The sequence below is a fragment of the Amphiprion ocellaris genome, chromosome 21 (assembly GCF_022539595.1).
Source record: "Amphiprion ocellaris isolate individual 3 ecotype Okinawa chromosome 21, ASM2253959v1, whole genome shotgun sequence".
NCBI lineage: Eukaryota > Metazoa > Chordata > Actinopteri > Pomacentridae > Amphiprion > Amphiprion ocellaris.
In genome coordinates this window covers 10120754-10145340 of record NC_072786.1, presented here as the reverse complement: position 1 = coordinate 10145340, position 24587 = coordinate 10120754, and the positions used below count along the sequence as shown (strand labels likewise).

The following is a 24587-nucleotide window of genomic DNA, read 5'->3' as shown; positions in this document are numbered from 1 at the left end:
TTTCAGGTGGAATATTCCTCCATACTAACTTTTTTGGTCTACATTGAAGGATTTTTTCTAAACCACCCTTTCGGGTCTATATTTGAGGATTTAGGTGGAATATTCCTTTTAACCAGCCCCTCAGGTCTCTGAGGATTTTGGATGGAATACTCGGATAAACCAACATTTTAGGTGCATGTCCAAGGATGTTTGGTGGAATGTTCCTTTAAGGTGGATGTTTGAGGACCTTGTAGGTGGAATACTTCCTGAAGCCAACCTTTTAGGTCAACATTCAAAGATTTAAGGTGGAATATTCCTTTAAACCAACCTAAATTTCATGTTTTGATCATTATCAAATGAGAAACCTCCATCCAGACTCCTCATAATGACGTTTGAAATTTATGCTGCTGTTATTTGTTTATTCCAGACGAAATGACAGAAATCCACAACTGTAATTTTATTTCAGGATTCGGTTATTAAATGTCAAAACAATCCATGTGACTCTAAAAACTCAACAGCTTTACAAACTCTAAGATTAAACTCTCCACAAGGATCCAAAATAAGTTGGACTTTTACATGAGAGCTTTAATTATTCTTCATCTACTTCCTGAAAAGTTTGGTCAATAAAAAAGACAAAAACTAATATTTTCAGCTGAACTAAAGACAGACTTTGTGATTTTTCTGCTCACATGTTGTGTTGTTGTAAACTTACTCTTTCAAATAAATAGCCGCCTAACCCCCTGGAAACCAGCGTTTGTCCTGTTTTTGTGTTGCTCCTCGGCAACCCCAGACAGCCGGGTCCTAATGTTTTTTGAGCAACACACCATACTATGACGTTTTTACAATGATGGTTCTACTATGGAACCAGTTTGACATGTTCAGGTGTTCTTTGTGTGAAAACTCAGAGATTTCAGGTATCAGAAGGTGGTTTTCAACTTTCTTTGTTAACTTTCTGCTTCAACTTTGAACTAAATTTCCTTCACTAAGCCAGCCCTCTGGACTTCCAGTAAGCTGTGTTCCTATTGGCTGTCCAGGTGGCTGCTTGGTGTTATCAGGAACACCTGAGCAGCTCAGTGTCTTCCTGCTTTATTTAGCTGCAGACAAACATTTCCTCTGCTTCTCTGCACCACTGAACCGGGTTTGGCTCCATTGCTTTAGTTTGTTCTTTAGGCGTTGGCTTGCAGCTTCCAGCAGTAAAATCGTCTTTAATGTGTTTCTTGGTGTGTTTTAGGGCTTTGTACTGGATAGTTGTCTTGGTAAATGTGGTTCTTTATCCACAGTTAGCACATGGTGCTAATGTGTGCAGTGATTAGTGGATTTGGTACAGCTGAGTTGTGTCTTTATCTTGGCTGTAGCGAGTCTTTAGAGGTTTTTGGTCAGACACAATGTGTATTCTTGTTTGAGAACCAACGTTGGTTGTCCAGAAGGTAAGAGTTCCTGTCCTGATTCTCTGTTCTCAGAGGTTCTCTGGTAGGCTGCAGGAGACTTTAGCGTTTGGGTTGTGCTAGTTTGGTTTTTGTATGGTTTCATTTGGACGACTATCTTGAGGCCCCTCCATGTGGTTTAGTGAGGTTTTCTGGAACAGTTCTACAAAGCAACCTGCAGCAGAAGAGACTTTGAGAGTTTTTAGGAAGTTCTGGAGACCAGACTTTAGAGCAGCAGAAACATTTGTCAGCAGTTTGAGCAGGAGAAGGTGAGCTTCAGAGTAGAAATGAGACGGAAACCTACTTGACCCGTGTGGTGAGGTCCTGTACCAAGAGTTTGAGCAGGTTGTGAAGAGTCTGCAGTTCTTTGGTCTGAAAGCACAAGAAGAGTCGACTCATTAAAGGAGAAAACAGGAGATATTGTTGGTTCTTCTGTCGCTCTGCAGTTTCCTTAGACTGAATATCAAGTTTATATTTTAAATGATTTACCATGTGAGCCCAAGAAGACTTCAATAAACTCCCTCCATCCTCTGGACACAACATATTTTATTACCATGTTAAATCTTTTTTTTAAAAATATGTTTTTGAGTTTTAATCCTAGTTTTAGCGTAGTTTTTTTTGTCTTTGCTTGTTTAGTTTTGTCATCTGTGTGAAAGGTGCTAAACAAATAAAGTTGAATTGATAAAGTGAATAATTGACTAACTCATGATTGTGACAACAGAAGTATTTTCGTTGTGATTTAAGAGTTTATTTCATTTTTAAGGTTGGGGTTAAAATCTTGACAAAAAAAAGATTAAAGAAATACATTGCATTTAAAAAAGCAATTAAATCAAAGGAAAAAACATTTAATACCATAAAACTTTTAACAAGAAATTTAAACATTAAATACAATTAAATTGTATTAAAGAGACAAAATATTTAATTAGATAATTAAATGGAAAATACAAAACATGTAATTATGAAATTAAATGTTTTTAAACAAAAATGTTAAACATTAAAGATGAAATATTTTAGATCCTTAAACATTTAAAAGATACAATTAAACAAGAAGAATATTAAACATTTTTTAAAAATACAAAACATTTAATTACATTATTAAACCTTTACAAAGACAAAACATTTACTTAAAAAATTAAATGTTTAATTTGAAATTTTAATCTTAAAGACAATAAAACTTTAAATAGGAATTAAACAGAAAATACAATGAAGCATTTAAAAAGAAAATTAAACAAAAGGTGGTAAAACATTTAAAAAGAAAAACCTTAACAGAGATTTAATCAAAAAATTAAACATTGGGAAAGAATAAGGAATCTTTCAAACAAGCCAAATAAAACATTTGAAAAAACAACAATTAAACACTAAAAAGACAAAACATTTCAAAATCAAATCAGACATTAGAAAAGAATAAAAGGTGAGAAAAGAGCAAAACTAAACATTTAAGAAGAATCAAACTAAAGACAAAACATTTGAAAAGACACCAGTTAAACTTTAGAAGGTCAAATTAAACAGAAGAGACAATAAAAGGATGAAAAAGAGCAAAAACAGAAAAAAGTCTTAAAGCGTTTTCTAGTCTGAAATGAAAACATCAAGTTGTTTCTTCAAACATTTCCTCTTTCTATGTTCTTGGTTTGATTGTGGACAGATTTACTAAGAACTCATTCAAGAAAACTGCTTTCCAGATAAAGTCTACTAGTAGTTGAAGGCATTGATCAAACTAATGTTACCTTCTGATCTCCACAAACTTTACTGTTCAGTGAAGAGAATCAAAGTTTGTTGAGGATTTCTAAAAAACCCACAGGTGAAGGTCTGAGAAGAACTCGGATGGTCTAAATGTGAAATCAAGACTCATGGTCACACGTTTTAAGGCTTCTGTTAACCAGAAAGTTCAAACTAACAGAGAAGTACTGAGAAACTTTTAAAACTTCAGTCCTCAGAGTGTCTGAAGGTTCAAACTAACAGAGAAGTACTGAGAAACTTTTCAAATTTCAGTCCTCAGACTGTCTGAAGGTTCAAACTAACAGAGAATTACTCAGGAACTTAGAGGATTTCAGCCCTTGGACTGTCTGAAGGTTCAAACTAACAGAGAACTACTGTGGGACTTAGAAAATTTCAGCCCTCAGACTGTGTGAAAGCTCAGGTCCTGAGGACTCGGGAGGTGTGGAGGCTTTGGAAAGTCTTGGAACTGAGGGTTCCACCCTCCAGCCAAAGGCTGAAGTCCAACCTCCTGAGAAAAACGGTCGAGTCGAGACTCGACTTAAAAAAAAAACTCGAAAACGACAAAAAATAGATGATAAATGCGCAAAAAAAAGAAGAATTAGTATCTGAGCGAGTAGCTCAGGGAGTAAGAAGACGGACTCCCAAGTGGAGGGTCGCAGGTTCAAGACCCGCCACCGGCAATTTTCATGCTTTGGCTTTGTCAGGATTTTCAAAAACCTTAAGAAGGGTCTGGTCTTGAACCAGCGACCTGCAGCTCCACAGGCAAGTCTTTAACTCACTGAGCTACAGATCAGATGAAAAGAAATAAATTCGTCGTCCCTTTGGCATCGTAGTTCCTGAAGTGACCACATGGGCGGAGCCAAGGCGGAGTCTGGGTGGAGTCAGGGCGGAGAGTAGGGGGGGGGGGGGGGGGGGGGTGGAGGGGGGGGGCCACCACCCCCCCCCCCGCCTACTCTCCGCCCTGACTCCCCCCACCGCCCACCACACCTTCCCCCGCCCGACGAGTTTTTCGAGTCTCCACGAGTTCTTCGAGTCTCCACGAGTTCTTCGAGTCTCCATGGGTTTTCCCGAGTTTCTGGAGTTTCCACCAGGTCGGAGGCAGAACAAGTTGTCATGAAGAGGTGTTGAAGTCGGCCAGGATGGACTGACTTTTTACAGCGACTAGAAGGAAGACCACTAGAAGATCAGGTCTTTAACCAACATCCATAAAATCCATGGAGTCGCTCCAGAGAAATGAAGGGAGGTCAACTTTTATCAACCTCCATCCACATGTTGAACTTCATATCTTTACTTGGACATTTTTAGCACCACAAACCTTTAGTATCACACTTTATTATCATTTATTAGGACTTTAATGGAATCCACCAGCAGATTTACTTTTTGTTGACAAACTTTATTCTTGTCGTCGTGGGACTGCAGTATTTAAAACTCTTCCTTCTATTTGACCTCATGTTTATTAGTTTTAGTGGAGAAAGTTATTTTAATTGTCGATTAATCTCTTAAAAACCAAATAATAAATTGGATTAGTCAAGAGCTTTAAATTTCTTACTTTGTCATATTTTAAGTATGACAAAAAAAATGTAAAAAATAAAGCGTCTTGAGACAATTTGACCTGTAACTGGCGTTATGTAAATAAAATAGAATTTAAATTGTATGTATCTTGTAATGTTGGAGTAATTCAGCCATATATGTTGGAAAACACATTTTCTTTGACCATTAATCTGTTGATTGTTTTCTCCACTAATTCGTTTCTTGTTTTGGTTTATAAAATGTCAAACCCAAACATATTCAGTTTACTGTCATAAAAACCAAAAAGATTTACATTCATAATGCAGGAATCAGACAGTTTTTCACTTTTTATCTTAGTTTAGTAAGAATGATAGTTGATAATGTGTGAACTGTTGCAGCTTGTGAGCCGTAGAAGGTTTTAATCTTTGGGGCCGAGTGTCAAAAAACATTTAGAAACAAACATCAACAAAACACTCAAAGATTTGAACATCATTTGCATGACAATGTCAAATTAAAGGACATTTATTTCCAATGTAAATGTGTGATATTCATCCTCTGGAGCTTTCTCTTCACATCGTCTTCCACCTGGACTGGTTTGGTCGGGAGCATGTGCAATAAACATTTGAAAAACTGCACTTTAACATCAATGAATGACACTGAAGTTTAATCTCTCCATAAATGAGACTGAGTCTGGATGTGCTGCTCTTCCAGTAACTCCTAATAAACTTAGGAAAGTTAAAAGAAAAGAGGACAGTTCACATAAGACTTGAGAATGAGCTTATTTTGAACAAACATCTCAGACTTTCTAAGCTTCAGCACCTACAGCAAGATATTTTAACAACAAGCAACTCAAGAGATCCAGAAGTTGGAGAGAGTTAGCTTTAGCTGAGCCAAAGAACATGTGGGATGCTAACCTAGCAAACATTTCAGATTTTTCTCTGTGAATTCTGAGAAATAATTTCCTATTTAATGACAGAGCTACACATCTTAACTCAGTCTCATTAAAACAGACTCTAATTCAGTGTCATCCATCCATATTAAAGTGCAGTTACCCAAAATGTTTGTTGCATGAGCTCCAACAAAACCTGTCCAGGTAGAAGGCCACTTTGACAAACAGGAAGTGGAAGATTCCAAGCAGATTTATAGAAGGGGGAACCGGACTGTACTAAGTGTGGTCGAGTATAGAGGGGTGTTTTGTGGGTTTTTAAGGCTGATGATGATTAGTGAGACATTTGGAGTAGATATTCATTTGCAGTAAATGAAAGTATTTAAAATCTTGGAGTTAAACTTAGAAGAACACAAACTCTAACAGTAAACTTTGTTGATACGTTTTTGTTTTGTTTACAGATGTTAAGTTAAAGGAGTTTTATTCGTGACGTATAACCAATCAAATCACTCCAGAAGACAGAGCGACCACAGGTAGATCAAGGTTCAGAGCCAAAGTAGCGCCATTTTTAAATGTATTTATTACCGTAAATCAGTAAAAAATAAAATACCGATAATCAGTAAATCAGTCAGCCCACAATTACTACAATTCTACAATGTATGTCTCTTTCCTTTGACTTGTTATTTGTACAATATACGATGTATATGATGCCGTTTTTTCATACCAAAGGCTATACTATGATGTTTTCTAAGAGACATACTCTGTTTGTTCTGGCTCTGGGCTGCTGCACTCCTCCTCTCTTGTTTTCTGGATTGTACTCAGCTGCATGCCTTCGTCCACCAGGCCTCCGTTGACTCGTCCCGCCTGCTGTCTCTGGAGCTGAAGTTGGATTGGAACAGACCAAAGTACAGTCCAATCACGATGCCAGCTGCCTCTCAAAAGGCTCCTTCATCTGGCAGGTGGCGGCACTTCTTCTGAGGGGAAGCTGAGCTGGCCCGGCAGAACTTTGGAGATGTGTTCCAGTGATTGGTGGATGTGTGGGGAGATAGAGAGGGACCTTTGACTTGTTCAGAAAGGAAAACAGGAAACCCATTGGTAGTTTTAGTTTAGGATGCTACTGCGGTGTGTTTTTGGGCTTGAAGAGGTGAACAGGAAGAGTTTTTTTTTTCGTATTGATTATCTTTTGCTTTGTTCCGGGTTGGAATGCCCATCAATGTCAACATGAAGTTCACTTTTAGTTCTATTTATTTATTTTTAATTACTGACACCCATTTGATTTTAACCCCCTCACATGTTGTGTTGTTGTAAACTTCCTCTTTCAAATAAATACTCATCTAACCCTCTGGAAACCAGAGTTTGGACTGTTTTTGTGTTGCTCCTCACCTACTTCAGACAGCCGGGACAAAAGAACGTTTTGTGGCCCAAAGGCTATACTATGATGTTTTTAGAGCGACATGCTATAGTATGACGTTTTTTGGACCAAAGGTTATACTATGACGTTTTAAAGAGCGACATGCTATGCTATGACATTTTTAGAGCGACATGCTATACTATGACGTTTTAAAGAGCGACATGCTATGCTATGACGTTTTTAGAGCGGCATGCTATACTGTGACGTTTCAAGAGCGACAGGATATACTCTGACGTTTTTTGGGCGACATGCTATACTATGACGTTTTTTGGGCGACATGCTATACTATGACGTTTTCAGATTGACATGTTATAGTATGACGTTTTTAGAGCGACATGCTATGCTATGACGTTTTTAGAGCGACATGCTATACTGTGAGGTTTCAAGAGCGACATGCTATACGATGACGTTTTTAGAGCGACATGCTATGATGTTTTTAGAGCGACATGCTATACTATGACGTTTTTAGAGTGACGTGCTATACTATGACGTTTTTAGAGCGACATGGTATACTATGACGTTTTTAGGGCGACATACTATACTATGACGTTTTTGGACCAAAGGCTATACTTTGATGTTTTTAGAGTGACATGCTGTACTATGACGTTTTCAGATCGACATGTTATAGTATGACGTTTTTAGAGCGACATGCTATGCTATGATGTTTTTAGAGCGACATGCCATACTGTGAGGTTTCAAGAGCGACATGCTACACTATGACGTTTTTTGAGCCACATGCTATACTATGACATTTTTAGAGTGACATGCTATACGATGACGTTTTTAGAGCGACATGCTATACTATGACATTTTTAGAGCGACATGCTATACTATGACGTTTTTAGAGCGACATGCTATACGATGACGTTTTTAGAGCGACATGCTATACGATGACGTTTTTAGAGCGACTTGCTATACTATGACTTTTTTGGACGACATGCTATACTATGACGTTTTTAGAGCGACATGCTATACTATGACGTTTTTACAGCGACATGCTATACTATGACGTTTTTAGAGTGACGTGCTATACTATGACGATTTTCAAGGACATGCTATACTATGACGTTTTTAGAGCGACATGCTATACTATGACATTTTTAGAGCGACATGCTATGCTATGACGTTTTTAGAGCGACATGCTATACTATGACGTTTTTAGAGCGACTTGCTATACTATGACTTTTTTGGACGACATGCTATACTATGACATTTTTTGGACGACATGCTATACTATGACGTTTTTTGGGCGACGTGCTATACTATGACGTTTTTTGAGCCACATGCTATACTATGACATTTTTAGAGCGACATGCTATACGATGACGTTTTTGGACCAAAGGCTATACTTTGATGTTTTTAGAGTGACATGCTGTACTATGACGTTTTCAGATCGACATGTTATAGTATGACGTTTTTAGAGCGACATGCTATGCTATGATGTTTTTAGAGCGACATGCTATACTGTGAGGTTTCAAGAGCGACATGCTACACGATGACGTTTTTTGGACGACATGCTATACTATGACGTTTTTTGGACGACATGCTATACTATGAGTTTTTTTGGACGACATGCTATACTATGACGTTTTTTGAGCCACATGCTATACTATGACATTTTTAGAGTGACATGCTATACGATGACGTTTTTAGAGCAACATGCTATACTATGACATTTTTAGAGCGACATACTATACCATGACATTTTTAGAGCGACATGCTATACTATGACGTTTTTAGAGCGACATGCTATGCTATGACGTTTTTAGAGCGACATGCTATACTATGACTTTTTTGGACGACATGCTATACTATGACTTTTTAGAGCGACTTGCTATACTTTGACTTTTTTGGACGACATGCTGTACTATGACGTTTTTTCGGCGACATGCCATACTATGACGTTTTTAGAGTGACATGCCATACTATGACGTTTTTTGGGCGACATGCTATACTATGACATTTTTTGGACGACATGCTATACTATGACGTTTTTTGGGCGACGTGCTATACTATGACGTTTTTTGAGCCACATGCTATACTATGACATTTTTAGAGCGACATGCTATATGATGACGTTTTAAGAACGACATGCTATACTATGACGTTTTTTGGGCGACATGCTATACCATGACGTTTTTTGGGCGACATGCTATACTATGACGTTTTTTGGATGACATGCTATACTATGACGTTTTTTGGGCGACATTCTATACTATGACATTTTTAGAGCAACATGCTATACTATGACGTTTTTTGGACCAAAGGCCATACTATGACGTTTTTAGAGCGACATGCTATACTATGACGTTTGTTGGGCGACACTCTATACTATAGGCTTTTTAAATTGACATATTACTAGGACGTTTTTTTTTGCTTTAGTTTTTTTTGTTGTTTTTTTAGCAACATATAAGAATTTGAACAGTTTTAAAAATTACTATACTTTTACTTGTGCAATGAATGAATTATTCTATGGCATTTTTTAGATGTCATTTTCTTGAAAAACATACTATTTTGACAATATACTGCACTATGACATTTTTTTGAACCACATAGCATACATGACAATTTTAGGCAACATCCTATCATTTTGCACTTGTTGAACCACATAATAATCAGTTGGGTTTTTTTGCCGACATGCTATACTATGAACTACAGGCCATACTATGTTATTCTTGAAAAGTATACTATACTTTCACATTTTCTGAACTACATCCTATACTATGGCATTATACACAGAGTGCTTTGGTTACATGTTGATTCATAATCTAGATTTTTTTCTGTTTTGTTTTTTGACAGGATTACCACAAACCTGACCGTGAACACCGTTGACACCCACCTGAGGGAGACGCTGTCTAAGATCTCAAGGCTGCTTGGTCGTGGTCTTTCTGGTCCTGCTCCAGAACGCCTTCATCAACTACGTCTTCTTTTGAAGAGGTCCTCAGATGCTGCAATCTCTGACCTTAAGGAGGAATTGCTACTTTCACTCTGTAACGAGACAGCGGTTATTTTAAAGACGGCTTTGAGTGAAAGTTTAACACCCATCAAAACAGAACTACAGACAGTTAAATCTGAGCTGTCGGTCAGTATTTCAAACATCAAGTCCGACCCGGCTGCCCTAAAGCACGCTGTGGGTGAAACGGAAACTTCACTCTCCACATCACCAACATCGTCACACTCCAAAGCAGAGCACCTGTCAGCTGAACTTTTAAAAGTGGACTATAAATGTGAAGAATGTGAGCAGCAGCAGCCTGTGAGCAGCGGAACAGATGTGATCAGAAAGAAGTCATTTTCTTTTTTCTTTTCTTTCTGGATGACTTGATGCTGTCAGATGCAGATGTTGGAGCTGATTCTGATCTTTCAGGATAAAAAAGCTGCTTTTCCTTCACAGACTTTTCAGGAAATTATTCTCTCAGGTTTTCTCGGCTATTTATATTTTTATTATCTGTGATTATTTCATTATTTCTTTATTGTAAAAATAAAGTTTGCGGCATAAAGACTCAGTTATTTTAATCCTGAAATCTTTGATGTAGCAGAACTAAACTTCCATTTTCCTTCTTGTACTTCTGATACTAGAACTAAACGTATCTTCAGCACGGATCATCTGCTTTTCTGCTTTTAATGAATTAGCAGCAACATCACAACAACAAATGAGACAATTTTCAACAAATTAATGAAACTGATGTCTTTTAAAACTATCAGAGTGTGTTTTAGTGTCAAATTAAAGCTGATTACTGACAACTAGAACATTAACGTTACTGTTTTAATCACATTTAACTTTCCTGAACGTTACATTAATGTCAACCAGCCATAGTTTTATGAACTTAATGAACCACATTACACAACACAACACACTTCAGCTGTTTACATGAAACTCAACACAAACATCCTTAGCTTAATGCTACGTTAGCTTTAATCAAGCTACAACTGAACAGCTAGCTCGGTTAGCATCGCTAACATTAAAGCTAATATTTACTATGCTAACTTTCTTCTCTGGTCAACACACACTGAAACAAACTCCACCAACATCTGGAGTGCATGGCACACATTATATCTGACACTAAAGCTGCATATAAAGTGCATTAAAAGCGGCACCGATACGAAAATAAACATTTACTTACTGAACTATCAGAGTCCTTTCAGTGTCTGCTGGTAGAATCAGCCGAAGGTAGAAAACTGGTTAAAACAAGCCAACGGGCAGGAAAACTGTCTGTGGAAAATGTTGTGCTGTTCCATCGATAAATAAACCAACAGTTATTATATCAGAATTAATCCAAACGAGGAGAGCAGAGTTTCTGCTGCCTCCTCCATAGGACCTGTCAATCATTCCAGACAGGACTGTCAATCAAGTAGTCCCGCCCCCTGGCTTCGCAAAACTTTAACGCTCTATAAAAAAAAAATCTACATTGATTTATTTTAAGATCGGCCACCTGATCTCTCATTTTGACCATGAAAACTAACGAAAAAAAAAATGTATATACAGTCTATGCACCGTACTCTGTTTGGCTCCACACTTGCTGATGACCACTTCCGGTCTCAGAAAATGAAAAAACTGACCTTTTTTCGTTTCTGTCTCTTACTGATTTTACTTTCTTGTTATCCTAAATATAAAACGAAAATCAAAGCATTTTTAAAAAAATCGTATATCCCTTTTTGATCATGAAAAGGAAAAACACCTTGTATTTCAATTTTAATTTTTGTATTTTAAAACGAAAATTAAATAACCACTTGTTTTTCAATACCCGTTTCAGAACGGAAAATCCAATTACCAGATCCGTACACGGACCATAATATCATTGTTTGGAGTAAGTGCCCAATGTTTAAGTTGAGATCCAATGTTAAAACAATAAATAAAAAAATGTATGTGTGAATGAATGAAAATACATATGAAATAAATAAATATGGCGATGAAATAAATCTTACATTAAATAAAACACATTAAATAAATGTAATATTTAAATATGGAGGGATATTTTTACTTTAAAAGGATCATTTTCAAAGACATTTTTTATTATTATTTTTAAAGTTCTTAGTCGGATTCATCGCCATAATTAATATTACTCTAGGGTTTTAGCATTAGTATTGATTTTGTAAAGTAATGTATTTGAAATCATTTTTGTTGGGTTTTAATCCCTAATATTTAAATTACTCACACCATAAATTGCACTGTAGCGTCTTAAGCTAAATTTTTTAATCCTTTTCATGATTAATTCATAACATCAGTCTTATTTTTCTAATGTAAATTTACGACTGTTTAGCTAAAAAAAAATTATAAATATAAATATAATTTTCTATTTTGTAATAAATCATCAGGTCACTGAATCTGTCTGTTTAATAATCAGTCCTACAGAATAGTGTTTTAATGTGAGAAAAATCAACGTAAAGCTCTGTGTTATGTAATTTGATACTTAGATTTATTACCCGTACCGCGCTGAAGCCCCGGTGCCCGGTGACATCATTAAAACATGTTCCTTCCGTCCGACGCTGTGTGGAGCTGCTCTGGCCGAACTGCGAGCAAACCAGGAGACAAAAGCAACAAAGTGAACCCCCCTCCGGATCAATCAAATGTGTCATATTTAACTGTTTAGGAGCCGAAACCCAGCGTTCATGCCGCCAGACTTCACAGTAAGTGCGCCGGGCTCGGGTACGTGTGCATGGAGGGCTTAATGTGGCCGGGACGTCGTGGAGAGTGCTGCTCCGATTCGGATCCCGTGTGGTTCGTGTGTTGCCACGGCTGGGTTCTGCCTCGCCAGGTTAGCTAGTATGTCCTGTTTGTGGCCTAGCTGGCAGCTAACCAGTTAGCAGCCGTGGTGCGGTCCGAGATTTACTACACGCGTCTCTTCGGCCGTTTTAACCTAAACGGGGCATTCGTGGGAGTTGTGTAGTCGTGAGTATTTGAGCTACGAACCCATGTGACACGAGTGTTGTACCTGCGTGTTGTTTTTGTGTGTGTCTGTGTATTAGCAGTGCGGCTAGCCCGGTTAGCACCAGGATAGCCACCGTGGTGTTTACTGATGGTGTAGCGCAGCTGGCAGCAACGTTTCGTTATATTGTTATATGTGGGTCGGTTGGGTTCCACGTTGTGTGTTAGCTTTTGTTCACTGTAACTCGAAAGCTGGTGTGTAAATCCCCATTTATAAGTTGTGTGTGTGTGTGTGTGTGGAGATGAAAGCTAAGCAGCGGTGGCTATTTTCTGCTGTCCTCTCGCATCTTCCTGGCTAGCTCTTAAGCCAAACCCGGAAAAACTGTCAGTGCTCACTTGGGAAGCGTTGTAAAGCAAATCATGTATTAATAATTAGCTACACAATTGATTATCCTTTTCCACATTCATACGCTTACTTTGAAGTAATCGATCACTTTCCTTGTTTATATTCCTACCATTTATTATTGATTACTACACGTTAGACCGGTTTGCATTGGAGTAGTACTCTTAGGCTTGTGTTCTTACATTTACATAAACGCATACCATATTACTGTGAAGAAATACACGAGTTTGGTAGTTAAAGAATGTTGTTTCAATATTTTCCCATATTTATTTGCAAATAATGCTTGATCTTGGTGCTACTGGTCCATAGTTATACATAGACTAAGCATGAAGTGCAAAATGAGGCACTAGTTGTTCCCCAACAGACCGCATTTGACCTGATTGTGGTGTGTCTCCAGTTAGAACACACCGAGATTTGCTAGCAAAATAAACACACGGCATATTCATTCCTCTTTCATCATGTGCAGCAAGCCAAGACAAACCCAAACTAAAATAAAAAAAGTGAAGTCAAAATTTATCACAATGCTGCTGTGTTGGTGTGCAATAAGATTTAGCTTGGTGTATCAAACAAATATAGCAACGGAGTAAATATGTGGACTTAACTGCATTATAGCAGATCATCATTCACATGCTGTTGACTAGTAAGGTCTCGATACCAATATATGTATATATTATTACATTCTAGATTAGTAGACTCAAAAGTGAGTCACTGAAATATACATATATAATATGTTTGTTGACTTCAGTGATTATTAACTCAAGATCTAAACATCAGAAAAACATTTCTATACACTAATATACTTGGAGTACATTCAAGTTTAAAGCCACATGGATGTGTGGATATCTAGTGCACCATGTGACGGTTACTGTACTTAGTAAAGAAAGTTGCATCTTTCAGTGTTGTATTAGGTCATATAAATAAACTAACATTGTAGTATTGTGCATATTTCTTCAGTAGGCATTCCAGTTATAATGAAAAGGGTGTCAGTTCTAGAGAGTGGTGAGAAGGAGAATTTTAAGTGGAAGCTCAGGATGAGCAATTCAGAAGGCTAACTGAACTGAGCAGTGGTTCCTTGGAAGAAGCTTTGTTCAGGATGGATGATTAATATTTCTCAGGTTGTTTCCTTGCATATGAAAGCCGTAATGCAGGAAGTGGGTCCAGATACTGCAGAGGTGCATCAAGGACTGGATGAACCTCCCAGCAAAAAGTTGTCTTTTGGTGATGCTTGTTATCTTGCAAATTCTAACATTTCGATGTTTATTACCAAAAAGTTGCTTTCAAATGACAGTCAAAGTGGTCAGTATTGTTGGTAAATTGAGATTTGTCAGACCGAGTAGATCAGTTTTAATGAATGAAAGCTAAACAGCACCTGTATCACCTCTTTATGTAATCTTATTTACTTTCCAGAATACATTTCCTAATGTGTGTTCTCCCTCTTCCTGTCTCTAGGTCGTGTGCAGAGAAGTGTAAAGACTTCAGTCATAAATGGAGAGGGACAGGCAGGCGCCTTGTGTCCCGGACAGAAACACACACATCACAACACCTGCTTGAGAACTGCTGTATCGATGACTGCACCTGAAATAAGTGATCTCGTTTGACAACGCAGACCTGACTATTCTACAGAAACCCTTGGGCTGCTGCCATGGATGGGGAAGAAGAGGTTTCTCACATGAGTGAGGACATGATCAGTGAACCTAATGGCTCCATAGAAAGCAAAAAAAGAGAGGCAAAGGGGACCTGCCTGACAATTGAGGGGCAGGATGGCTACGTGTTCAAATCCTACAGCATTACTCCCCACGACACTGCGGATGCAAAGTCACCTGCTTGCTCCTCACTAACACTGGATAAAGACCCCTTCCCTTGTTTTCATTTATCTTCTCAGGTTGACACACAGTTGGAGTCAGACAAAGCAAGTAAGACTGATCCAGCTTCTCCCAGTCTTTCAGACGAAATCCTAAATACCGATACTGATGGAAACGCAGAGAATGACAGCTATGAAAATGGCAATGACTTTAGTGTCAAAGAGGAGACTGGGGATGCAAATGGACTGGAGGACGACATGCAGGATGATGAAAGGCTGGCATTTGGTAGCTCAGTTGGCCCTTTTGTAACTAGAGATTGTGATGACTATAGCAATTTACTAAGTGGATACACAAGCACCCTTTATGATGTTGCCATGGACGCTGTCACTCAGAGCCTTTTGTCATCTATGAGGAGTCATACAAACCCGAGGAAAAAATCTCCTGCATGGAATCATTTCTGCATATCGCCACGAGACAGTACCAAAGCAATCTGTTTATACTGCATGAAAGAGTTCAGCCGGGGTAAGAATGAAAAAGACCTCAGTACCAGTTGTTTAATGAGGCATGTACGAAGGGCTCACCCCACTGTGCTTTTACAAGACGGAGCAGACGCATCCTCAAATCACCTGACTAGCTCCTTCGCCTCATCCTTGATACCTCCCTCCCCAAACTCACCAAAAAATGGAGACTTGACAAATAGCGTCATTACTTCTGCCTCAAAGAACACTTCACCGTCCACCTCCTCAGCTGAGAATTCAGACATGTCATCCAAAGAAGTGTTACCCAAAGTCGAACCAAAACTAGAACCATACACCAATACCGACACTGTTTGCAGCGCGCTCTCATCCTCACATTCCAATGAAAACAACCTCGAAGACGTCGTGTCGGACGCAGGTCCCGAGCGTCTTCCAGGGACCCCAAAAAGCTCTAGTTCCCGTCGCAGGTCGGCTGTATGGAAACATTTCTACCTGTCGCCTGCTGACAATTCCAAAGCAGTATGCATCCATTGCATGAATGAGTTCAGTAGGGGTAAAAATGGGAAGGATCTAGGGACAAGCTGTCTCATTCGTCATATGTGGAGAGCCCACAAAGAGGTTGTAATTGAGGAAAATGGACAGGGCAACCACATTCCCCTACCCTACACAAACCCGCCCTCCCTTTTATCACGCACACAGCTACAGGATCCACTGGAAGCTAAAAAAGAATCACCCCTTCTTCCATCCTCGCCAGACACCATATCAGACGAACTACCCCAAAGCATGGAGGAAAGCATGGACATAAAGGAGGAATCTGATGAGGTGATGCATCTCTCAGGGCAGGAGTCCTCCCTCAACCTCTCCTTCAAAACTCAGGGGGAGGATACACCCCTGACTTCCTCACCGTGCGACCTCTCCCAAGGCCCCGGCCTCAGTCAGGATCATTCAGTTTTCCAGCAAAACAAAAAGATCATGAAACGGGTGAAATCCGAAGTGTGGCACCATTTCATAGTGTCACCAGTTGACCAGTTAAAAGCACTGTGCCGTTACTGTCCATGTGTCATCAGTCGGGGGAAGCGGGGCGATTTTGGTACAAGCTGTCTGATGAGGCATCTCATGAGACGTCACCCGGACGTCCTCAAAAGCCAAAAAAGCACAGACGACAAGGAATCCTCCCCTCATCCCTACGCCAGTCTCACCACAACGGATACAGTTTCAGCCAAAGAAACTGAGAGCCCTGCCAGTGAGAAAAAACCCCCAACCCTCCCTGTTTTCAGTAAAAAGACGTCAAAACTGTGGAACCATTTCTCCATTTCACCTACTGACCCTACAAAGGTGGTTTGTTTGCACTGTAGCCGCACAATTAGCAGAGGCAAAAAGACTACGAACCTCGGCACAAGCTGCCTCTTTAGGCACATGCAGAGGTTTCATGGACATGTTCTTGACAGTAACAATACTATCTCAGGTGATGTGCCGTCTGCTGAAATTCACGTTAAACAAGAGCTCATGGACAGTTCTGTTTATGAACCCGAACAGAGCCGTGAGAGGTTCGATGAACACCACCCGGTTGCCAAAAAAATCACCAAACTTCTCGCAGAAATGCTCGCACTGGATCTTCAGCCATCAGCTTTGGTGGAGAATGCTGGACTGAACAGACTGCTAGAGTACCTCCAGCCTCAGTATTCTCTACCATCTTCTTCTTTCTTTACCAGCACTGCCATACCAGATATGTACGAAAGGGTGAAGGATGTCGTGCTCACCCACCTGAAAGAGGCTGAAGGTGGTGTTGTCCACTTCACAACAAGTATTTGGGTCAGTAGCCAGACAAGGGAATACCTGACCCTTACTGCCCACTGGGCGGCGTACGAGTCAAGTGTCAGACCCCAAGGTCAAGACTTTCACTGTTCCGCTCTCCTAAATGTCTCACAAATAGACTGTGATCACGATATGCATGACATCCCAAAGCAGCTTGAGTATCTGTGGGATTCTTGGATCACCTCATCAGGGCTGAGAAAAGGGTTCACTGTCACTGATAATAACACCATCAGTAACACCTTGGAGGACCACGGCCACGTCACCATGCAGTGTTTTGGGCACACCATAGACCTCATTGTAAGTGAAGCCATAAAGAGCCAGAGACTGGTTCAGAACCTTCTGAGTATTGCACGAAAGATCTGTGAACGTGTGCACCGTTCGGCAAAGGCCAAGGAGAAGCTGGCTGAGCTCCAGAGGGTCCACCAGCTGCCAGAGAACCAGCTGATTCAGGACGTTCCTTCCAAGTGGGTGACGTCGTTTTTCATGCTGGAGCGGCTGGTGGAGCAAAAGATAGCCATCGACGAGATGTCCATCGAGTGCAATTTCAGGGAAATTATCAGCTGCGACCAGTGGGAGGTGATGCTGTCGGTCTGCAATGCACTGAAACCGTTTGAAGTCGCCTGCAGGGAGATGAGCAACCGCACTGCCACTCTGGGACAAGTGATACCACTCATTCACATCCTCAACAGAAAAATAGACCTGCTGTTTGATGAGACCGTGGGCATTGACACCATGCTCAAGTCTCTACAGGAAGCCCTGGTGAGCAGAATGTCTGCAATTCTGCATGACCCGCGGTACACCTGGGCGACCATGCTGGACCCACGATACAAAACGTCGCTGTTCACGGAGGAAGAAGCCGAGCGATGTAAACAGGATCTGATCCAGGAGCTGGACTCTTCTACCTCAGATGCAGCTAAGCCTCTGCTGCCCAATGGCTGCAATGAGGCGGCCGTTTCATCCAGCACCTCCCACCCAGACAAGGACAACATCTGGTCCCTAATGCCTGACATCAGGCCTAAGGTAAAACACGAGGAGAAGCCAAAGTCCCCAGAGATGGCAGTGCTGGAGTACCTTGAGGAAGACATACTTGATCAAAGCTGTGACCCCCTCGACTATTGGAACTTGAAAAAGTTCCTGTGGCCTGATCTTGCCAAAGTAGCTGCCCGTTACGTGGGCTGTCCTCCCAGCATCGTCCCAGCGGAGACACTGTTCAGCACAGCGAGTGTCAACTGTGCTCTAAATCAACCCAGGCCTTTGCTGGACAACATGGAGGGTCTGCTGTTCCTCAAGGTCAACCTCCCTTTGATTTATTTTCAGTACTGATTACTATTGAGGATTAACTTGAAAACCCTTTATCAAGGACCAAGTTGCATAGCTGTGAAATGGGGGGTTTTCTGTTGGGCAAAAATGTAAAATATCAATTTATACACTGATTGATTCTCAATGCAAAAGGCCAGATTGAGGTTTTATTGTATTCTGTGTACTACTGTTAAACACTTTGGAGCTGTTGTGATGAAAAGTCTCAGAAGTGTTATCAGGGAGGGAGGGTTTTTTTCTAGCTGTAGGGGTTGGTGATTATGTGTTTGCTTGTAAATTGATGGTTTTTTTTTTGGTTTTTTTTTTAATGTTTTCTGTCTACTCTCTCCTTGTGCCTTATCCAAAACTACTTCAGGTCAAAAATGATGCTGTAAATATTGTTAAAAAATTGCGCAGATCATGTCAGGATGCTTTTTTTTTCTTCTTTTGATTGTTATGGATTAAAGATAGATGCAGCGTTGTTTTCTGGATGAAAACATGGCCCAAAAATAAAATGCTGTGACAGAAAGATATTTTAAGTTAATGTTATTTAATTTTCATTGTGAACTTGTGGCTCATGGTACTGTCATTTAGAAATAGATTTTTTTCTCTTTTTTTTTTACTTGCTGAAATGTTTTTAATAAGATCATGTATAATATTGCTGTATTTTCAGAATAAGGGGGTTGTTTGGAATATACAATTTGTCTCTTAAGCACAATTTAAGTTTATGTCCAGGGGATTAAATTATGGGTTTATTATTGAGTAAAACAATGTACTGTACATTTTTATATTAAATGACTTCTGAACCTAATTTGATAAATGTTTTAGGATTGAGACTGGAAAAATGCAAATTTTGTGGTCATTTGTAAATAAAGGTTTTCCTTATACAACATTCCAGGCGGTTTATTTTTAGCTATTTTTATTGTACAAAACTTGGAGATTTGTGTTGAAAATTGTTCTAAGTACAAGAATCCAGATGTTTTACTTAGTAGTTCATGTTTTCCCAAGTGGTCACAGCTTTTTTGATTTAGGAAATCTACAAAATATACAGAGCATACTCTGAGGTAAAGAATTATGCATGATAAAGCTTGAGAATGCTAACTCGTTTCCTTTGCATCACAAAAGATGCCTGACAGTATAAATATAACATGCCGATCTGCTGCAGAAGCAAAACTCAATATTTGTGTAGGAATGTGATACCAGTAGAAACACCCATCTTTGTCAAATGTTCTCTTATCTTTTGGTCACTAAAAAACACAACACATTCCTGTTAGAGTCACTCTTTAGGCAACCTGACTTCAGTCTTTCTCTCCATCAGTACAGTTTTTCTCTCCAAACGCACCCTGACAGGTGGAAAGTGAAGCAAATCGAAGGCGATGTTGCTGAAGCCTTCTATAAAGGCCAGAGGCTGGTGGGTGTAATGCAGCAGCTGTATCTTTGTAACGTTAGCCTCCATCAGTAGGTGTGAGTACATTTTGATCTCAGGACTTGTGGGGCTCAAGTCCTCTCTTTTGTCATATCTGTTAAAGAAAATAAGAACAAGCATTACAAAACCTTAAAATATGGGGCCCACTTCAGGTCAAAATCTTCAGAAAAACACACCAACCTCCAGTTTCTGTTTTGCTCTAAGAAGCGTGATACTCCAGTTTCAGCAGCAAAGGTGTCAATATGAAGCAAGACATCTGCAGTTAAGAGGAAAAAACAGCAATCTAAGTATATTTCAGTGGGTAATCTGAATTTCTTCTGCACATTTTTCTAAATATTTTGTATAATTATAATCCTACACTGAAATTGAGAAAGAAAGCAGAAGTTCTTGTCTCCTAAACAAACATAGGGTATATTGGTGATTACAGATTTAACACTATATTTCAAATATCTTCCACAAACTAATAAACCAAATTAAATTGAATATTACAGTGGTGGGAGAATATTTTCGGACACCCTTAAAATTTTACACAATCTCAAATATCATGAAATATTTGTGGAAAAACCTTGTGTTTCAAAAGTGTTAGCTGCATTAGACACAAACAAATACAAATGATGTTTTTTTTTTGTTTATTGTTTACAAGAAAAACTAAATTCTACCACAATGACCCAATACTCAGTTTTTTTATTTTTATAGAACCAGTCAATTTTAAGTTATTAAATGGCTTTTTTAGGATTTGTACAGTATTGCAGCTGTGATTGTACTAAAAGAAAATGCACTTGAAGTGTGCACCTAAAAGCGATTCTTAATGCAATATTTGACAAATGTATGGGGTGTCCGAAAACTTTTCTCCACCACTGTAGTTCACATTTCACACATTTTCAATACATATTGAACAGTAGTATAAAGTACAAAACCAAGTATTTCAACTTTGTGCTACTTTCTACCTCAACTATATTTTACAGGGCAGTATTCTGGTTTCACTTCACTACATTTATCAGAAAATATGTAGTTGCTTTTCAGAATATTAGAATTTAAAAACATATGTATATGATATGAATTGTTAAACTGTAAATTCAGTTACCTGCCATTATATAAAATGAGTTAAATCAGTTCTATCTGAGACAGTTTCGATGTTCAGTAATAATTCAATACAATAACATAAAATGTGCCCATTTCTTTTATACTTTGAGTGCATTTCACTGTTAATATCTGCAGGACTGGGAATGTAAAACCTTTACTTGTAACCAAATATGTTTAGGTTGTGGTATTGCTACTTTCATTTGAGTAAAATATCTGAATACTTCTTCTATCACTGATGTTAAATGTTATTTGTAATATGACTAATTCTCTGAGGAGCTCTGTGCAAATGCAGATGAGCTGGAGGTGATTCCAACCTGCTGTGTGTGGCAGCATCTGGTGTAGTTCCTGCATCCCTCTGCCTCCAGGGTAGTTGTGGTGAGAAACTTGGAGGCAAATACTAGAGTAAAGTGCATTGGTCAACAGCTGGCCGACCACAACTGCAGAGCCCAGCTTATACATCCAGGACTTCTGGTAGTTGCACAAACTAAAGCACGAGGAAAGAAAAAAAATACTAGTGTTAATGGTCATAACAAAAGCATTCAGGATCAATTTTAAGAAGAAAATTTGCTCATCTTCTACGGCTTGTTTTCTATTCCAAAAGTCATATTTTGTCTGCAAAGTGATAAAAGTGACCTTTTTTTAAATCTGAAAACACTGTGTTTTTACATTTCAACTTACATGAAAGAACAGCCTCGTGCAGCCACCAAGCTGAGCACAGGGAAAGTGTAAATGATGAAACGCAGCTCCTTGTGGGGCAGCGCCGAGTAGATGAGAATGAAGCCGACCGTGGGCAGCAGCAGAAGCCTCATTCTCTTGTCGAGGAGGCCGAGAGGGACGAAGAGCAGCGTGCAGCCCAGAGCACGAGGTACCGCCGAGTAGAAGTACCAGAGAAAGGGAGAAGTTTACTGGGGAGAGGAGTCAAGGAGAACTGTATAATTTGCAGTGACAGTGAATTAACAAAAAGTAAATGCACATGTGATAATAGGGAGTTTACTTGAGTAAATGAAAGGATATTCCCCAGTTGGAGCTTTTGTTAAGAATAGTGTTGTACCATAAAACCTGCCCTTCAGGCCACAGAGGCTTCCTCCAAAAGAAAGTATCAACAGCAACCGTCAAAGCTGAAGAAGACGAACAAAATAAAAACCTTTGTCACATACAAATCCATTAGTCACTGACATCATGTATAATTAACAAATCTACTGAGTAATCACTAACCCAGCGACAAGATCCCAGCAGGAGCAGCGCAGTACAGCATCTGCAGCAGCCCCAGCCTCCTGCTCAGCAGTGATATGAGTAACATGAGGCCTAAGAAGATGCAGAGCTCTGAGCGGAACACAATGATGACCAAAGCAGAGAGGCTGATGAACCGGCCGTGTTTCTGAGCCATCCACGATGTGAACGCTACAAGAACTGGAAAGAGTAATTTACTGTTATGCTTCTGTTACTTCTTCCCAAAAAAAGATGTCAGGAAATAGGAAGTGATTGTTACCTATTGGAAGTGCAAATACATTGGGGAGAGTCCTTGTGCTGTAGAACATCAGGTGAAACTGAGAAGCGCACGTCAGACAGAAAAGGGTGGCAACTGTGGAGCCAAACTGCCTCCTCACTTCTCTCTGCATGTGCCATAGTGCACCGATAACACAAACTCCCAGAGAAGCTCTGACTGCACAGAAAACAAAACGCATTAAACATCAAATTGACCTGATTTTAACATATAAGTGGCTTAAGAAATATTACTATTAATATTATGTTCTTTTACCTATGAGCTGTGTGTAGAACTTTGGTGCATCCAGCAGAGAGGACAGAAAAACAACAGGGGAGGAGAGCGTGGAGAGGAACAACGGGCCGAGGAAAGTGCGCGGCACCACACCGGGGAATTCATGATGGTCATACTGAAAAGACAAAAAGCTCTTCATTGATTCTCAACACTGACACGATCAGAATGATACAGAGGATGTTTTTTTCACCTGATTTTCAAAGCTCTGTCTCAACCTTGGAAACAGCTGTTGACAAAGTATGTCATATCTTGCAATTAGTGACTTTCAGTTATATTACATGATCTTTAAAAGGCGAGTGTTGTCACTGAGACAAACTGCTGATGAGGATCATGTGATGACATCAAATGCTCCAAAACAGCTGATTAACAGATTTTAAAGACAAGATTTCTGCTGCTTTCTTAGTTCTTTTGGTATTGCGTATACAAGTATGACAAACATCAGCTTATTATAGAGAACAAACACAGTATGTATGTGTTGTAACAGTACATAAGCCAACATACTATAGCATGATATAAAAATATGCTTGACAAATTAAAGGAAAAACCTGAACCCTTGACCTCAATACTAAAAGGATCCAGTGGCTCTGTTATGCTGCGTAGGGCTTTTTGCTGGTATGGTTTAGGACCACTTGTCTACATAGAGGAACTGTGGCCGACATTCAACATTTTTCCAGCTATCAGTACAGTTTTTGTTTATTTTTTTTAACCTACACTTATGGAGATCTGCCAGAAAAATGACAAAATAAAACCCTACAAAACTATACATGGAAAACTCATGAAATCCAAACACTGCTTATTAAAAAAAATAAAAAAAAAATAAAACAAAATGAAGCAAACCAACATAACACACAAAATAATACACAGAAAATAAAAACAAAGCTTACTAATAGGTGATCCAGAGAATCCATGAATTAGTTGGACTTTCATACATAACTTTGTAAGATTATAACATCAGTTCAAAATTAGCTAATCTCAATAAGTTCAATATCATAGGGTCTTGGCTGTAATATTTAAATTAGTCAGGTATTAACACTAACATTTATTCTTGTCAGGTAAAGCTATATTTTATCAATTCAATTTTTTTTGTCAGGTTTTAAGCCTTAATATGTAAAATATTTTTGATAAATTCACTCCCAAAATTACTTTGTAATGACAATTAGTAATATTTTTCACTAAAAAGCAAATACTCCTGTTTTAAATGTGCTATATAAATAGTCGTGACTTTGCTTTAAAGTAAATTAAGGGTGACTTTTGCGGATTGTAGCTTCTATTTACTCGTTTGAGACTGCTGTGATTTTTAATATTCAAACAATTCCCTCCTCTACAAATGCTAGATGACATTTTGTTTTTCGTGAAGATTATTTTTGTAGAATTTTAGAGGAAAGTCGCACTTTGTTATAATCACTGCGCAGAAAACGGAAATTTTCTACAAACCTACAGGAGCGTTCCCTAAATGTTCCCTGAAAGTTGATGTTTCTTGGCTTGCCCAGTTAGCCTATTAGCACATCATATGTCTGCATGTAACCTCTGCTTACCTTGTCCAAGTCAAGTCTGTGGTACAAAATGTCGTGTGTCGCTTGTAAATTAAAGCTCTCTTCAACTTTGGTGAACGGACAAATTAATAAATGCAAGAGAGCCACAGAAATCAAAAGAAACAGCAGTGGCAGCCCCAAAACAGTCCTCTTTTCAGCCATGACAGCTGAAAGCCTCTTTTCACTTCC

The 24587-nt window shown here is 39.1% G+C and overlaps 2 protein-coding genes across 3 annotated transcripts; one reads left to right on the top strand and one right to left on the bottom strand.

Annotated features, from left to right (window-relative positions):
* Nucleotides 1-6075: 6075 nt before the first annotated feature.
* Nucleotides 6076-24574, bottom strand: alg12 (ALG12 alpha-1,6-mannosyltransferase). 2 transcript variants are annotated; one of them, XM_055006619.1, is made up of 11 exons: nucleotides 24402-24574; nucleotides 22849-22981; nucleotides 22579-22752; nucleotides 22305-22499; nucleotides 22105-22207; nucleotides 21768-21992; nucleotides 21404-21573; nucleotides 20187-20262; nucleotides 11047-20100; nucleotides 9765-9913; nucleotides 6076-6571 (listed from the first exon to the last, which is right to left on the bottom strand). In XM_055006619.1, the coding sequence occupies exons 1-9, from the start codon at nucleotides 24558-24560 to the stop codon at nucleotides 19857-19859; spliced, it is 1479 nt and encodes a 492-aa protein (XP_054862594.1). In that variant the 5' UTR covers nucleotides 24561-24574; the 3' UTR covers nucleotides 6076-6571; nucleotides 9765-9913; nucleotides 11047-19856. The 2 variants fall into 2 exon arrangements, with proteins under 2 accessions (XP_054862594.1, XP_054862593.1); XM_055006618.1 differs by having other exon boundaries at nucleotides 6076-9913.
* On the top strand, nucleotides 14834-19472 carry zbed4 (zinc finger, BED-type containing 4). The gene has a single exon (XM_023265893.3). The coding sequence runs from the start codon at nucleotides 14834-14836 to the stop codon at nucleotides 18605-18607; it is 3774 nt and encodes a 1257-aa protein (XP_023121661.1). The 3' UTR covers nucleotides 18608-19472.
* Nucleotides 24575-24587: the final 13 nt, after the last annotated feature.

Bases quoted from the DNA above. Each gene is read 5' to 3' on its own strand.
- alg12 (XM_055006618.1), bottom strand. From the start codon at position 24,560: ATGGCTGAAAAGAGGACTGTTTTGGGGCTGCCACTGCTGTTTCTTTTG. The intron at 21,993-22,104 runs AATATCCTTTCA...CTCTCCCCAGTA, and splicing joins AACAAAAGCTCCAACTGGGG to AACTTCTCCCTTTCTCTGGT. The intron at 21,574-21,767 runs GTAAGTTGAAAT...CTCGTGCTTTAG, and splicing joins GCACGAGGCTGTTCTTTCAT to TTTGTGCAACTACCAGAAGT.
- zbed4 (XM_023265893.3), top strand. From the start codon at position 14,834: ATGGATGGGGAAGAAGAGGTTTCTCACATGAGTGAGGACATGATCAGT.